The sequence below is a fragment of the Bombus vancouverensis genome, chromosome 8 (genome assembly GCF_051014615.1).
Source record: "Bombus vancouverensis nearcticus chromosome 8, iyBomVanc1_principal, whole genome shotgun sequence".
Taxonomy (NCBI): domain Eukaryota; kingdom Metazoa; phylum Arthropoda; class Insecta; order Hymenoptera; family Apidae; genus Bombus; species Bombus vancouverensis.
The window spans coordinates 12,221,835-12,237,542 of NC_134918.1; the positions used below are offsets into that span (position 1 = coordinate 12,221,835).

General features: G+C 33.7%; 1 protein-coding gene across 1 annotated transcript; it reads right to left on the reverse strand.

The window, feature by feature from the left end:
* Positions 1-315: 315 nt before the first annotated feature.
* Positions 316-14,787, reverse strand: tll (nuclear receptor subfamily 2 group E member tailless). Its single transcript, XM_076620751.1, has 4 exons — positions 14,516-14,787; positions 4,861-5,097; positions 2,688-2,911; positions 316-1,978 (listed from the first exon to the last, which is right to left on the reverse strand). The coding sequence occupies exons 1-4, from the start codon at positions 14,598-14,600 to the stop codon at positions 1,307-1,309; spliced, it is 1,218 nt and encodes a 405-aa protein (XP_076476866.1). The 5' UTR covers positions 14,601-14,787; the 3' UTR covers positions 316-1,306.
* Between the last annotated feature and the right edge of the window lie 921 nt (positions 14,788-15,708).

The window sequence follows — 15,708 nt, forward strand, 5'->3', positions numbered from 1 at the left end:
TCTTTACATTTTTAAGCATCAGGAACAAGTACACGATACATTGTTCCAATGAAATTGAGATTCCTCCATTTATAAGTTAATTAGCCATTAATTAACATAGTGCTCGTCGTTGAATTTGTTTCTTATGAGCTATAAGACTGCTGTAATGAAAATATGTCATCCCATTTAGAAATACTTCGATGAGCTTGAAATCTCGAAAAAGATGGTCTTGAGAAAATTTGTTTATTTATCACACATCGAACTGAATATTCCTTTGATATCTTTTCCTATCATAAGAAATAAGCCAGATATTTAAGGTGATCAAGTTAGGTGAAATACACAAATATACAGGGTGGTTGGTAACTGGTGATACAAGCGGAAAGAGAGTGATTCCACGCGAAAAAAGAAGTCGAAAATACAGAATAAACATTTTTTTTTAATTTTTCCATCGAGACAATGATCTACAGTGAGATCCGTTATAACGAGACGTGATAAAGTGCACGCGTACCGAGCGAAAATTCAAAGTCGATTTTTTCGGAAACAAAGCCTCAAACGAGAAATGTTTATTCTATATTTTCGACTTCCTTTTTCGCGTAGAATCACCCTCTTCCCGCTTGTACCGCCAGTTACCAACCACCCTGTATATAATACAAAAATAATGGATATATATTATCATCGCGTATCTCTAGTACATTATCTCCAGTTACGCATTGTCTCTTTTTTTTTTTTTTTGATATGCTTTCATCACAGCTTCATATATTCCATTCCTTTACATGATGCTATTCAATACATTTAACTCTATCTTTGCAGTTAATGGCATAACTTTGTACAATTTTCTATACAGACATTTCCTCATTAAGTATTTTATTGAGGTTCGTTGGCCTGGCCTTCCATGAACTTTATATATTAGATTTTCAAGAAAATGTTATAAACTTTTGACTATTTTACTCCAAATCCAGCTGATATATTATTTTCTAATTTGCTCTTTCTTTTTTTTTTTTTTGCTTTTTTAGATTTTAATACAAAATATCGAATTATACACTGAGTGAGTCAAATCTTGTTGAAGTTGAAAGAAGAATTGAGAGGCTTCTTTAAGAAGAAATGATGCGGGGATAAGAAGAAAAGATAAGATTCTAGATTCATTTACTTATCGAATATTTCACGATTGTCCTCAATCATGTTCTTCTAATGCACGCATTTTGTTCTTAGAACTAGAAGCACTGAAATGGTTACTGTATCCATCTCATTCCTTTTGGCCGACTAAATATCTAATATGTAGGAGGCAAATATATCAAAATCATTACAACTCTAAACGAATTCATACCATTTAAGCAGCCTTGTACATATCGCAGATGATCCTCTCGATAGGAATGATGCCGATAGTCCTCCTGAAGAACAACTCCTCGATGGCATGCGTAGAAACGGAACGCAGCGAAGGGAGCAACAAGAGTAATTTTCCAAACCTCAGAGCACCTAACGATGCACCACTTAATCTTTGACCAAGAGCAAGTTGCGCTCCATCTCTCAATCTGGCGACTGCTGCGGCATCCCTGAGTCTACTTCCAACATTAGGAGAGGCTGATCCAGTGCTACTTCTACTGCTTGGAGTAGGTTCGCTATCCAGTCCAGCTTTGAACAGTACGATCGCTCTGATGCACGCGAACTCATGCTGATCGAGATTCATCGCGTGAAAACCAGCCAGTGTTTCTCTAAATCGATTCACTTCGACTGCCAGACTAAGACCATGAGGAGCTGGCGGGAGAAGGGTAGTTGGATCTAACGTTGGAAGGATTTGAGCGGCGGCGAGGAGAAATAGTTCTCTCCACGAGAATTCTAATAGAGTCAATTGATCCTCCAGGACCAGGCCAGTTCCTGCTGCTAGTTCTTTGGCCCAATGAACGTTCAGGAAAAGTAATCTGGCTGCCTGTTCGCAGATCGACTCCGCCGTTACCGCCGGGATCAACGGTACAGATGGCAAACCCGCCATGTTGAGTGGTATCTATAAATTTGAATAAAAACCTCGTGTTCAGTGGTTGTAGATTTAGTGGATGTGTTTAGAATAAGATGGTGAGCTGGTTAGCATCTGCAGAAATGGAAAGTATTCTAAAATTTGAGAATCAGAAATTATAAAATTCTGTATAGAGGATTTTAGAGCTTGTACCGTTCTATCGTTCAATATTTCTACGTGTAAAAATACTCCATAAAATTATCTTAAACAACAGAATAAAATTTAATGCTATTCGTAGATAATTCTTGCCAAAATTCATCTTCCGTTCTATATTTTATATTCCAAATATACGAATTTATAGAAGCCTAAAACGTTATTTTTCAATCCTCTTTTCCATTTCGATGTGACGAGCTCAATTTCACAGATATCAATCATTAGACATACGACGTTTATGCATTTACGGAAAATGCAAACATACACAGAATGCGTATGACATGCAAAAATGTATAAAACATCGGAAGTATAGTACTTGTTAATTAAGTGAAACTAATCTCTGTTTAGATTCTATTCCATTCCATTCTGTTCCATTAAATTACATTACATTACATTACAATATATTTCATTACACTCCATTGCTTCATAGAAATATGAATTTGTAAATGTGAGTATCCGCAATCTAGCGATTATCTAATTTATTAACGTGTTTCGTGAATTAAACAACATATTATTCGCAAAATTCTTCTAATATATACATATATACCTTCGACATGGCCAAGCTGTTGCAGTAAACAGGATGTGAAAGAAGATGATGAGGAGTTGGTGTAGCTACGGAGACTCGAGATTCTGCCGCTGGTTTGGGCAAAGCGAGATTCAAAGCTGTCGTTGGTGGGGGCACCATGCTGGCCATCATTTCGGGTTCTTTAAAATACAAGGCCATCTGCCTCCGCAGAGTTGAGTTTCGTGGTCCCCGTTCGTGCTGCACAGCTTGAAAAATACAAAAATTTACATTAATACATCATTTAACATATATTACGAGGTGTGTTTATTTACCTCATACACTGCAAGATCTTATAAATAAATTTTCCTTATGTTTTACTAAGATTTTTCACAGTCAATAAATTCTATGCTTCGTTTAATATACAGGGTGGTTGGTAATTGGTGGTACAAGCGGAAAGGAGGTGATTCTACGCGAAAAAAGAAGTCGAAAATATAGAATAAAAATTTTTCGTTTGAGGCTTTGTTTTCGAGAAAATCGACTTTGAATTTTTGCTCGGTACGCGTGCGGTCTCGATGGAAAAATTTGAAAGAAAAAAAAAAATTAGAATCACCTTTCCGCCTGTACCACCAGTTACCAACCACCCTATATAGCAACAATCTTTTAATGTTAAATTATTTGCAAATTATATTACACTTAAGTTTTGTGTGTTCCCAAGCACGATTTTTTAAGCAAATTTTTTCTATATAATCCTTTGAATTTTTCGATTACAGCCTGATCCATCGGTTGCATTAACGATGTTACGTTTGGTGGAAGAAACATAATGTCAAACAGTTCATTTCTTAATGTATTTAATTCTATAACGGAATGGGGTGGTGCGTTATCTAGTAAAAGCAGAACATTCCTCTTTCTTTCTGTTTTCTGCTGATATTTTTGAACATTAGGAATAAATTTCGAAAAATGCCAGGTTTTAAAAAGTTCGGCACTTATCCATCCATTCTTCTGTGCCTTGTAATTGATCGAAATAATGCTGAGAGGCTTAAAACATTGAGGTTTCACAGACATCCTAACTATAAACAATGAAAGCTAACGCGAACCCGAGGCGTTGGAACACACTATGGCAGTTATCCGACCCTTACAAATTTTAAGACCAGGTGCGGTACTTTCTACACCCGAAACCATCGATATCCGAGGTAGCAACCTCTAACAGAAAGCCATCTTATCGGTGTCATAAATATAATCTTCTAAAGAATTTTAAATGCGTACAAAACCGTATAGTTATCTTGAATTCTTTAGCACTGTATTCATTCGCAAAAAGTTTTACACCATAAATGTTTAACATATATTTGTGGCTTTTTTTCGTATACACATAACTTGAGGTAACCCCACAGAAAAAATCACAGATTGAAAGTCTCCGTAATTTTGGTTTCAAGAAATTGTTGATCATATTGATGCACCGAGTTGAGTTTACAATCGTGGTGATTCCGCTGTCCTCAAAAAAGTATGAGCCAATGATGTCAACTATTATATTATATCCATCGAGACAACGATCTACAGTGTGATCCGTTATAACGAGACGTGATAAAGTGCACGCGTACCGAGCGAAAATTCAAAATCGATTTTCTCGAAAACAAAGCCTCAAACGAAAAATTTTTATTCTATATTTTCGACTTCTTTTTTCGAGTAGAATCACCCCCTTTCCGCTTGTACCACCAGTTACCAACCACCCTGTATATATTACATATACATTATATCGCGACTTGGAATGACGCATGATATTCTTCCTCATGACACCCAATATTGAAATGGCGACGAAAGAGTCGTAGAGTTCTGTTAACTGTCTCGACACTTTTTACGAAACTATCGTCTACGAACACTCGATGGTCTGATGTCCACAGCGACATGATAACAAATGAAATCACATAGCCTGAAGCGTTAAACGCCCTCCTACTCAAGCCTCTAACTCCACTACTTGCTTCCTAACATTCATTGAAAATGCCGTAACGCACCCTGTATTATGTTATCGTATTGCTATATTCTACAACCAGATATAAACGACAAAATATTGAGAAATTATGTTCGTTTTCAAAATATTGGAAGGAATTAGAAATTTGTTTGAATATTGTCTCTAACATTAACATCTTCCTAATGTGGAAAATTTATCCATATTTTACGTTATAGCCGACAGATAAATTTTATAATACATCATGGAACTTACCGTCTTTGTTCATGCCGACATGAATACACTTGGCTAAGCGGCATGCTCTACATTGATTCCGATGCGTTTTATCCACCATGCAACCCCCTTTAGATTTTGCTTTGCAGACGTACTGACGATTTCTTCGTATCGATCTCTTGAAGAAACCCGCACACCCATCGCAAGCAAAAATCCCATAATGCTTTCCTGACGAATGATCCCGACATACCTTACAGGGAATATCATAAAGAATACGACCTGCAATAATATAAAAATATCTTTTTATCAGTTTTGTGAACGAATTTAGTTGACTAAATTAATTTAATCAAACGATTCGTATAAATTGATTAGGCGCCGAAAGTATAATGAAAAAAAATAGCTATTAGTAATGTAATAGTTTAGGTTCATATGTATCTTTAAATTTGAATACTTTAAATATCTGAACCAAAAATTGCAAATAATTAAACTAGTAGAAAGGAAGAAAATAAAGGAATTCTACTTTTGCAATATGAGCAATAACCATTACAGAATAATTCACTTTTTCACTTTAGAAACCCAAGGTTTAAAGTCATTTTTAGCCTAAATAAAGTAAACAATTTTTATTGATAGGAACAATATGTGCATGTAGAATAATTACTCTGTAATAGTTTATAATATGAAACATGTAAATGAAAATAGAAATGATTCCATGCTACACAAAACATATACATATATTGCCAGCAAGTTATTATTCAGGACGCGTACATACATTCTTCGTAATGAAACATTTAAGCAAATAAAGCGTAGGTACAGCATCAAATCAATCCGATAACGTTTAAAAGCGATTGAAAATGAAAGCATGACATGAAATTGGCAGAACTACAAAAATAACGCGTGCCACTCACATGCAGTGTTCTCAAAAGTTTATTTTCAATGCAAACTTCGTTGAAACAATTTTCTTAAAAATAGCAAAAGCTCCCATACATATAGCCACAAGTACCCGTCAAGTTCCAAAGTACTAACACACGCATATTCAGTTATCGAATACTCTATGCGTCTCCAATTTTCTTACGTTCGACAACGAGCGAAGAGAACGCACGATAGAAGTCTCTGGTTCTGAATCGATCTTTACCTAAAAGGAGTATTCTTATCCCGTTCCTGATGGCGCAGAAGAAAGGAAAAAGGCGCGTTTAAGTTGGAAGAATGCCAGTATTTTGAATCGGGAACCCATTTACCATCGAAAACACGGATCCCGTGAATGACGTTGCCGATGAATGGATCGATTTGTCGCCAAGTTAGAACGACCTCCTGGACGTACGCGCCTCTATACCTGTTCGTGCTGGCCCTCTATATAAAACAGCAAGGGTGTGGTACGTTTATAATGGGGGTACCAACTCGTTGTCGCGGGCTCCGCCTACGCTATTGAGCTTGACGAGACTCGTGAATGGGGCTGAATGGACCGGATGTGGCTGCTGCATTCACCAGCTCTTAAGTGAGCAGCCAGAAACACGACACTTCGCTCGTATCACCTGATCTCCCTTGATCAGCCTTTCCTCGGCTCCTTTATCTTACTTAACGTGGATCTTATTATGGGAGAAGGTTAAACATTTTCGTAGCACCCCGCCAATGCTCTACCCCCTCCCCTTTCTCTTGCATACACTAAAAGAGAAACTCACGAGGAAAGTATATCGGCAGTCCAATTCGTTGTTGGACAAAGGATAATCTGGGTGTGTTTGCTTGAGAGATAAGGAAGGAAAGTTTCAGTTAGGTTTGAAAATGATTTTTTAGCGTCGTTTTTTCCTTTAGGTATTTTTGAAGGTGACTATTTGGGAGGTTAATGGTCGAGGATGTAACAGTATTTAGTATTGTAGTGAAACATCCTTTCGCGTTTGGAATTAGTGGCGCAAAGGATATTGTATGTTCTTAGAATTTAATAATTTAATGATGTTATTAGCTAAACCATTTATGTTGAACAATATAAGGAAGAATGCACAACAGAAGACGAAGACGTTAATACGAAACTGAAAAATAAAGTACGGATATTTATGCATTTATAAATAAATAATTTAAATGGGCAAGAATGTATAAAATTCGAGTACATAATATTTCAAAATATTCAAGAAATATACAAAGTAAATTACTGATTATAGATATTTAGAGGTAAGATAAATTGTTGTTTACGTCCCAATTTTATAGTTTTTAGTTTACTTATAAACTTCGTTTTAAAGACATGAAAGAATAAGCTATCTTGTGTTATACCTACTTTAATTATAATACAGAGAATTTAATGCATTGGAATTTACCCAATTTAACATCTCAAATTATTTGATCGTAATAATTTTTTAATTCTCAAATTTCCTAATTTCGATTTTAAGTCACAACGATATTTGCAATTTAAGTTCCATTGGGAAGAATCGATATAATTCTATATTTTCAGTGCAATTAAATTTAAAAAAGCTTCGAAATGAACTACGTAAATGAACGCTATCAATTCAACTAGGAACGAGGAACTACCTGTTGATTTCATCCAACAAAATTACGCCAGTTAATCCGATCTAAATCTATTCATTTTTCCCGAAACTTAAAATTTGAAACATAGAAAGAAAGACATGCATCAGAGGGTCGAGCATATCTTCGCGTAAAATATCGATGGAAATGTACGCATTATACGAAATATGATGCGCGCGTACTAACTACTGCGACAAGCATGTTGCAATGACAGGGACGCACCCTTGCACGACACTAAAGACCCTTTTCTCCCACGATAAAGGGAAAGTTGAATCGCAAACGCGTATATTTTTCACGTACAGAAAGAGTTTTACTAAAACTTCAGCGAATGCCTTTCCAAATAGCCTCTTGATACGATAAGATACATACGTTGGTATTATTTGATAAAAACTTAACAAAATGATGTGAACACCTAGAAGTATATATTATTTAAAATTTGAAACGCTCTTAAAAAATAATTTAATAATTTTATTTAAAGATTTTGGAAATTGCACAATTTCATATTAGCATGCAACAATTGTTTAAAAAATATTTTTCCAAGGATTTGTGACACTGTAATTTCAGCAAATATAGTATCTTAGAAGATCTATAAAACTGTCAATAAAGAACTAAGTTCGAAAGAACAGAGTTGTAAGTAATCATCCTAAATCAGAATAATTTATATTCAAACTTAACTTACTTTTCTTTCCCTTTTCTCCTACATAGTAGGTATTGTAGTATTATATATAATTTCAGCGCAAGTTAGATTACAAAAAAAAGTTATCATGAGTTTCAAATTCTTTTTAGTAAGACAATCAAACGACAAAATAACTCCCTAAAGAATCATTTACTTCTTTATACATCTAACTGTATTTATCATGATTCAATAAAAATCGTTGAAAAATAAATGAATCAAATCATATCCTCGGAAATGTTCACTTTGCAAAATATAAGAAACGGACGAGCAAGAATAAAGTCAGCGAAGTGAAACCATCGGATTTATCAGCTGACTGAAGCAAAAGAAGCCTGTTGTTTCTTGCATACGAGTGTTTATCTCAATAGCAATTGGAAACTAACTCCCAAAGGACAATGAACGAGTATCGGAAGAGAGGCGTGCACGAAGGAACGCACATGCTCGTGGTAGAATCACGCGATGCACGTTTTACGAGCCGATATTCGAGCGTTGCATCAAATTTGCATTCGACCGGCGTGGCTCGCGAGTCATTCGCGATTGAATTTTTCATCGTTGTGGAATCGAAGTCTATGTTTTACCGAGTGCTGGTCATCTTTCTTCCGTCGCTTTCCTTTTCTCTGGCTTGTCAATCATTCATGGAATTTTTACAGTGATCGAGCTCGCCCCTCGTCTAGAAAGGAGACGGACACCGGCTTAATGCGCAAAAGCGCATGCTTGCTTACCATTAACCACACGCAAATCGCGAATGGAAAGGGGACTGCAAAATTCAATGATTTTCTCTACGTCTCCCTTCGTCTCTTAATAATTTCATTTTTATTTACACGATTAGTCGTCGTCATTCGCTTTAAAATATTTTAGTTTGTTACGTTGCTACTATAGGACGATTATTGTCACGAAATTGAACCTGCGTATAAGCCGTTTTTTTTTTTTGTGAATATTATAAATTTAAATACATTATTAAGAGCAACGTTATTTAAATCCAATATCTGAACTCTGATATTTTAACATTATGGTTGCGGGAGACTGAAGAAGTTGAAACACTTATAGTTTTATACACTTCTTTGTAAAGTTTGTTAGAACAATATGTAAAACATTTTATTTAGGTTTCTTCCAATAACGCCGTGTATATATTAGTTTTATACATTATTCCATTGCTTGGTCTTTAATACGTAAAGAAATAAAAAAATAATAAAGAAAAATAAAATAAAAGAAATACAAAAGAAACCTAAAGTTAACTAAAAAATAAAAGATTAGAAACATTATGTTCAATGTTTAATTGGAAGTAAGTAATCGAAAATTATTGAACAGAAGTTTTCAAAACCTATATATTTAAATTTTTAGTCTAATCTGATGCATTAATTAAGCAGTTTAAGAAGAGATTGGTAAAATAGTTTAACTCTGTAAAATAAATAAATTGCCGAGAAATTGAATGACGGTAACTTCCCCATATAATTTTGAGCGTGATATAATGAGTTCAAGATATAAAAATCTGTAAATAATTTAATATTACACCCGTAAGACAACAATTATTATCAGATGATTAATTTGGGAATTGATTCGCACATTGGATATGATTCACTCCTGCTGAAGCGATATTTTATTTGGATTTTATCATCATTCAAGTCCATTGGTCGGGCAACTTCGATGTTAGATGTTCGTGACAACTAAATTGAGGGAAAAGTTCGTCGCGATTCGGGGTAAAGGGGTGAAAAGGGGTAAATTATCGTGTATATCGTCGAACGTCGAACGTCGAACGAAAAGTTGAGTATAATTTTAAGTTCTGTCAGAACTTCTTCGTAATAGCTAGATAACTTTTCTTGCGCGTAATTGCTATTCAAGTTTATCTATTTCTTTTTTCGTTTAATAAAAATTAATTATTCGGACTATATAAATTTATATAAAATATTTGAATACTTGAATTTAAAATTTTGTTCACAACTGTATTTGACAACTTTATTTTGCAAAGAAATAGAATTTTATTTGTAGAATCTTTAAATATTAAACGGGGCAAGTTAGGATATAATCTTTCCTTGAGATAATGCGCGACGAAGAGCTTCAGAAATTTTCGGATAAAACGACTTTTAGCCACAGTATTACGGAAGTAAAATCTTTCGTGACATTCAATTATAAGCTACATAAATCATTTGGAATGGCGCGAATTTAATTTATCTTTCTCATGTGAAATATTACGAAATGAAATTGAAATCCAATGTAGACGCATAGGTATCTAACATGCAATGCATATTTAATATCATGTTTCATAAACTGGTTATTAATTTTTACGATTCAGATATTTCAATGATTTAAATTCTAACTACTAAGATAGGAGAAATCCATTAATGATATCATAGTAATAATACTTCGTTTAAAATATATAATCATGAAGATTTCCTCCTGATTTATTCTACTATGATTTTAATTTTGTACACCAGAAAACTATCCAATCATATTAATTAAAATAACATTTTCATTCTCAACGATATTCAGATAAGACCTAACAGTTCGGGTGACATCATCATTGTTCGTACCGTTATGTCACTGTCCATCAGGTGTTATGCGCATCGTTAGTGGGGTATGGAAATTTCGCGGCATGTGTCAGGAAACAAACGCCTACCACCGATATACACCTATACGTGCATATAACGCACGCGCGATCATTCGTCATCTGTTCGTCGCGTTACAGTTATAGGGGCTGCGATGTCCGATTCACGCTTCGGCGAAAGATCCGCGCGATTTTCATGTATCTGTTCTTCTGCCTCACTATTCACTATTAATTATTATTAATTATTTTGATTATTAAAATGAAGGAAACTTGGATGAAAACTGTCATTAAAGCAGTTTCGAGATATATTCTCTCGAGAAATACTCTCTCAATGTATTAAATCTCGCAATGTTTAATACATCGCTTGAATATATCGTAATAGTTTGTAAAAATATTTCAATAAATATTTAGATTAGCATTAAGTCACGGCCATCACGTCTTTGTATAAAATTCTATGCCTTGAAATACAATGAATATAATTTTAAAAAATATTTCAATAAAATATAAGATTAAAATTCCGTCGAATCAATTATTACCATATTCATATTTTATAAAATACATTTGCCAATTTAATTATGCAAGAAAATTATCCAAGTGGGTCTTAAGATAATTTTCAAGTCAACCAGCAACGAGTTATATGCATTGATTTTTCGACAAATGACGCTCGAATTCAACCACCCACGACAACCTGTTACCTCGTTACGGAGATTCGTGGTTACCGCATTACATGTTGACCATCTGCCATTATTTTCTCATGGCTGAATGCCACCGGAGACGAGTCATTTAAATGCACGATCATCCGTCTCGTTTAAATACTGCATATGTTATTTGTTTCACACGAGATTAGCCGCGTGATGGCAAGCACCCTTTTTTGATACAGGATAATTATCCCTGCACCCTCCGATGTGATTAATGCTTCGTAAGTGACAGAAAGAGAATGGTATTGCTATATTTGAAACACACATAACTTCGATTACGAAATAAAAAAGAACTAAACGGAAACTATAATAATTAGGAGGACGTAGATTCCTAGAAATACCGAAAGAAAGAATTAGTTCTAATCAAAAAAAAGAAGAAAAAGTGTTTTAATTGATCACATTTATTTGCACGTGAATTTGTATCTTAATTTCGAGAGATAGAATAATTTTTAATTTTTTTATTTATAATTTTTAATTTTTTTTGTTGCAATAAAATAAGTTTTGTAACAGAAATATTAAATATAATAATGATAATTGTAATACTATGTAAAACAATTAAAATGCGAAATAGTGATAATACACGATCACTTTTCAAGCGTTCTATCAAAATTCTTTATAATCGTTTTAAAACACTTCGTGGGTAGTCGTAAAATAAATAACAATGTAGCCAGTCTCATGAGATCAGATATGTGAAATAAAAATTTATATCTTAGTTTTACATATATTTTCTTTAGATGAACTGGATTTCCTAAATTAAAGTCTACATTAACACACTGATGTATCGTTATTTAAACAGCAATTTAAACAACAATTGAAACAACAAATTAGATCAATTAATTTAATGTTACTGAATTTTTTATGAAACTTCGTAAATATTCATATTATTATTTACTCGAAGTAATTACCCTAAATAATATGTCAAACTACACAAGAATTCTAGCCCAACATGACATAACAATTTTATTCAAAACCTCTGAAATTGTAAGAACGTAAAAAATATACTTTGTTCAGTGAGAAAAAGGAAGAAGTTGAAATTTATTATCCTGTCAAAGGTTAATTTCTAGTAGCATTGATGAATGTAATGAAATTGGCAAAGTTGATACCTGTTTTCAGGTATCAGGATGTATAAAAGTAGTAATTATATAGCATTATATATAGTGATATAATAGCACAGCGACACCAGGTAAGGTTAGGTACCCTAACCTAGCCCCTAATGGTATTTACAGCAAACATAATTTTAGAACTTACCTTATCCCGTTTTATCGTTACTTGAGCGGTAAGCACAGCTATCATTGTAAAAAATGTTAGCAAACGATATATTCTTTACACATCGAAGACAAAAGATTGCAAACAATCCTAAAATCTTGAAATATGTAACAAAATACAAGAAGATAATATAAAATTCTTTGTGGGTGTTTCCTTGAACAAATGAAATAATTTTGCTAGATTGACAATTTTCGAGTTTCATGTTTAAATATTTTAAAGAATAAAAGATCAAGAAAATCATTAATTTATATTGTATTACCGTAATTGTAATATTGCATTTGTGTATTGTCATTAATTATAGTTAATTTTATTGAGAATCAGAGAAATATACTAACATTTAGAATATAATTGTTATGCGTGAAAATTTGAATATTGAACTGTACTGAGAAATTTAGTTTTGTGAGACTATGAGACTATCATATATATGATTGCAAGCGAAAGTGCGTGAATATCGTCCATTGTAAAGCGATTTAATATGAATTTATACAGTGTCAGTTACATGGATCATATTTCATGATAATAGTCGTAACAATTTTATAGATACTTACGATAATCTGAAAAAGAGTGCTTTAAGTAATAGTTTGTTAGTATTAAATATAACTAAAAAGCATTTTTTGTTGAAGTAAAAGTTGAAATAAATGTCAAAAATAGTTGTTATGTGTGTCATTTTATATGATTTATCCTCTTCAGTGTTGTGTATATCATTAAAACAAATTCAATAACGTAACATATATATATATATATATATTATAAAATATGTAATATATGTAATATATTACATAATGCATAATATATAATACATAAAGGCGTTTTTCTTTCATATTCATAGTACACCAGAAAAATATTTTGATACGTAGTCTCTTATTTACTTATAAGTCAAGCAGAAATGTAATTCAGCAATACTTTGCGGTTGAATGTAAACAGTAAACACAGAGATTTCAGTTTTTATTTAAATGTATTCGTAAAATCTTGAACTTGTCAATGTAATGATTGTACCTAATAGCGGGATATTTATAATTACCTATTTACGAACACGTTCCTGCAGAATTATGATTTCAAATCGATTAGCTTTTATGTAACGACATATTGATGAAAAGATAACTTTCCATCAAATTTCAATGTCGGCATGCCATTCGGATATTTATCACGTGTTAACAAGAAACTAAGTTTACATTTTACATTAATTAATTGAGTTTACATTCGATTACACAACATTATTGAATTATGTCTGTGTTCATCCTAGGTATCGATGACGAATTTTATTACGCTTTAGAGTAATTTCTTAAACCAGTTGTTAGGGGAAAGGTACTTTGTACAATATCATGCAGTAGAATATTACTGGACAGATAAAATTATGTGGTACCATTATAAAAGTACACGTGCCTCCAAATTTAGTTTGAAAAAAAATCTTTTTGGCAAGTTAGTTGTTATTATTAGGGTCGAAAAAGGACCATGATCACTGTTCTATGAAATAGAACATTTTGTATAAAATTTAATTTCACATATTAAATATAGAGATATATTTAATATTGAGAAATTTTTCATTCTCAAGATATTGCGATTTAACTTTTAATTGAAAAATATCGTTCAGATACTTCTTTTTATGTGAATTGTATTTCAAGATAGCAGGTCCTATCTACAATAAACAATGTAAAAACTTCCAATAAAATAGACTTGAAAAATACGAAAGTGACAAAATATAAATAATTACTTCTAAGTTGAAAATAAATTGCTCCAGGAATGATTACGAAAAATAAACTAGCATTTGCACAGTGGGTGAAGAACAAAATCTTCTGAAATTTTTCTCTCTCTAGAATATATTTATACACACTTTTTCAAGATACCACCAACGAATATAAACAATCAAATAATCCACACCAATAATTTAAAAGAATAACCTCACTGCATATTGTTCTACGGCATATTATCTACACATACAACTGATTCCAACACTACTCTTCACTTCTCTATAAACGTCAACAAAAATATGAAATAAATCTTGAAACTTACTGGACGATGCAGACATCTTCGGCTGTACCACGGGCATATGTCCGATTTGTGTTTCCTGAGACTGCATTTGGATTGCCTCTTCCATAACACACTGCGATCAACAAACAAGAACAATCCCAAGAAGAACGAAGAACCAACTTTGAGTTGATGCACTTTTAATCGCGCGAGATCAGCGTGCGAGTGGTTTGTTTTTAACTGAGAACTGACATGTGGCACGTAGAATTTCCGCAACCCAAAAACCGAGAGACTACTCGACGTTGTTTCCTGTACCCTCGAAGCCAGGGGGTTTGGCTCCGCGATGAAACGTGACTGACAGTCATCGTAGCCAGGACTTCTTGATAGTAAGCACGGTTCGTGACCGTTTTCAAACAAACGGTGGAACGTCGTCGGAACGCTTCATTGGCCAACAGCTTCCCTACCCTCGAAAAAGGGCGGTTCTTTCGAAAGGAGCTGGTTCCTCCCTGCTTCGACGGGGGTTGAACGTCACCCAAGCCAGAGGGGAAAGGTGGCGAACGAATAAGGACGTCAGATGTCTCCTGCCCTTCTCACCCTTTGTGAAGACACACACTCACGCCGCTATTCAACCGGTAGCGAGGTGAAAACGAAGCCACTTCCACCCCTTTTGCCCGTAATCGTGGACCTCGTGCCACACGATCGCCAAAGCAGTGACCCCCCTCCGCAACCAAACTAATTTAGCAACACTTTTGCACTGGGATTACAGATAATCAGTAGCTTAGCGGTTGCTTTGCTGATTCCTTTATTTATATGTTTTTCGAGGATGGAATCTCAAAGGGAGTGAAATTTTGGAATGGAATTTGTTTAAAAATCGTTGGAATGAATTTGACGGATAGCGATAGATTCGAATAAGATTTTGAGGTAATTAATGAATTTTAGCTTTTCGTTTTTGGAAATGTTAGAGATATTCGTAATGCTGAAGTATGAATGTTATTAAATGGCAGTACAATTAGTTCATTCAAGAATTGATATATCTTCTACACATATTATGTATACAGCCAATGTGTTATTTATCACAGCATTTATTAGAAATTAATAGAGGTTGGGCTAATTTTTATTCAATAGTTACCGTAACTAATTATACTTTTATAGAAATATTGTCTTGTATCTATTACTAAAGATATGCTGTAAAAGACTAGTTGTGAAACATTTAATGTTGCAATTCAATCTTGAAACCT

Coding starts and splice junctions, on each gene's coding strand:
- tll (XM_076620751.1), bottom strand. CDS start 14,600: ATGGAAGAGGCAATCCAAATGCAGTCTCAGGAAACACAAATCGGACAT. Junction 5,098..14,515: donor GAAGATGTCTGCATCGTCCA/GTAAGTTTCAAG, acceptor ATATTATTGCAG/GTCGTATTCTTTATGATATT. Junction 1,979..2,687: donor ACAGCTTGGCCATGTCGAAG/GTATATATGTAT, acceptor TCAAATTTATAG/ATACCACTCAACATGGCGGG.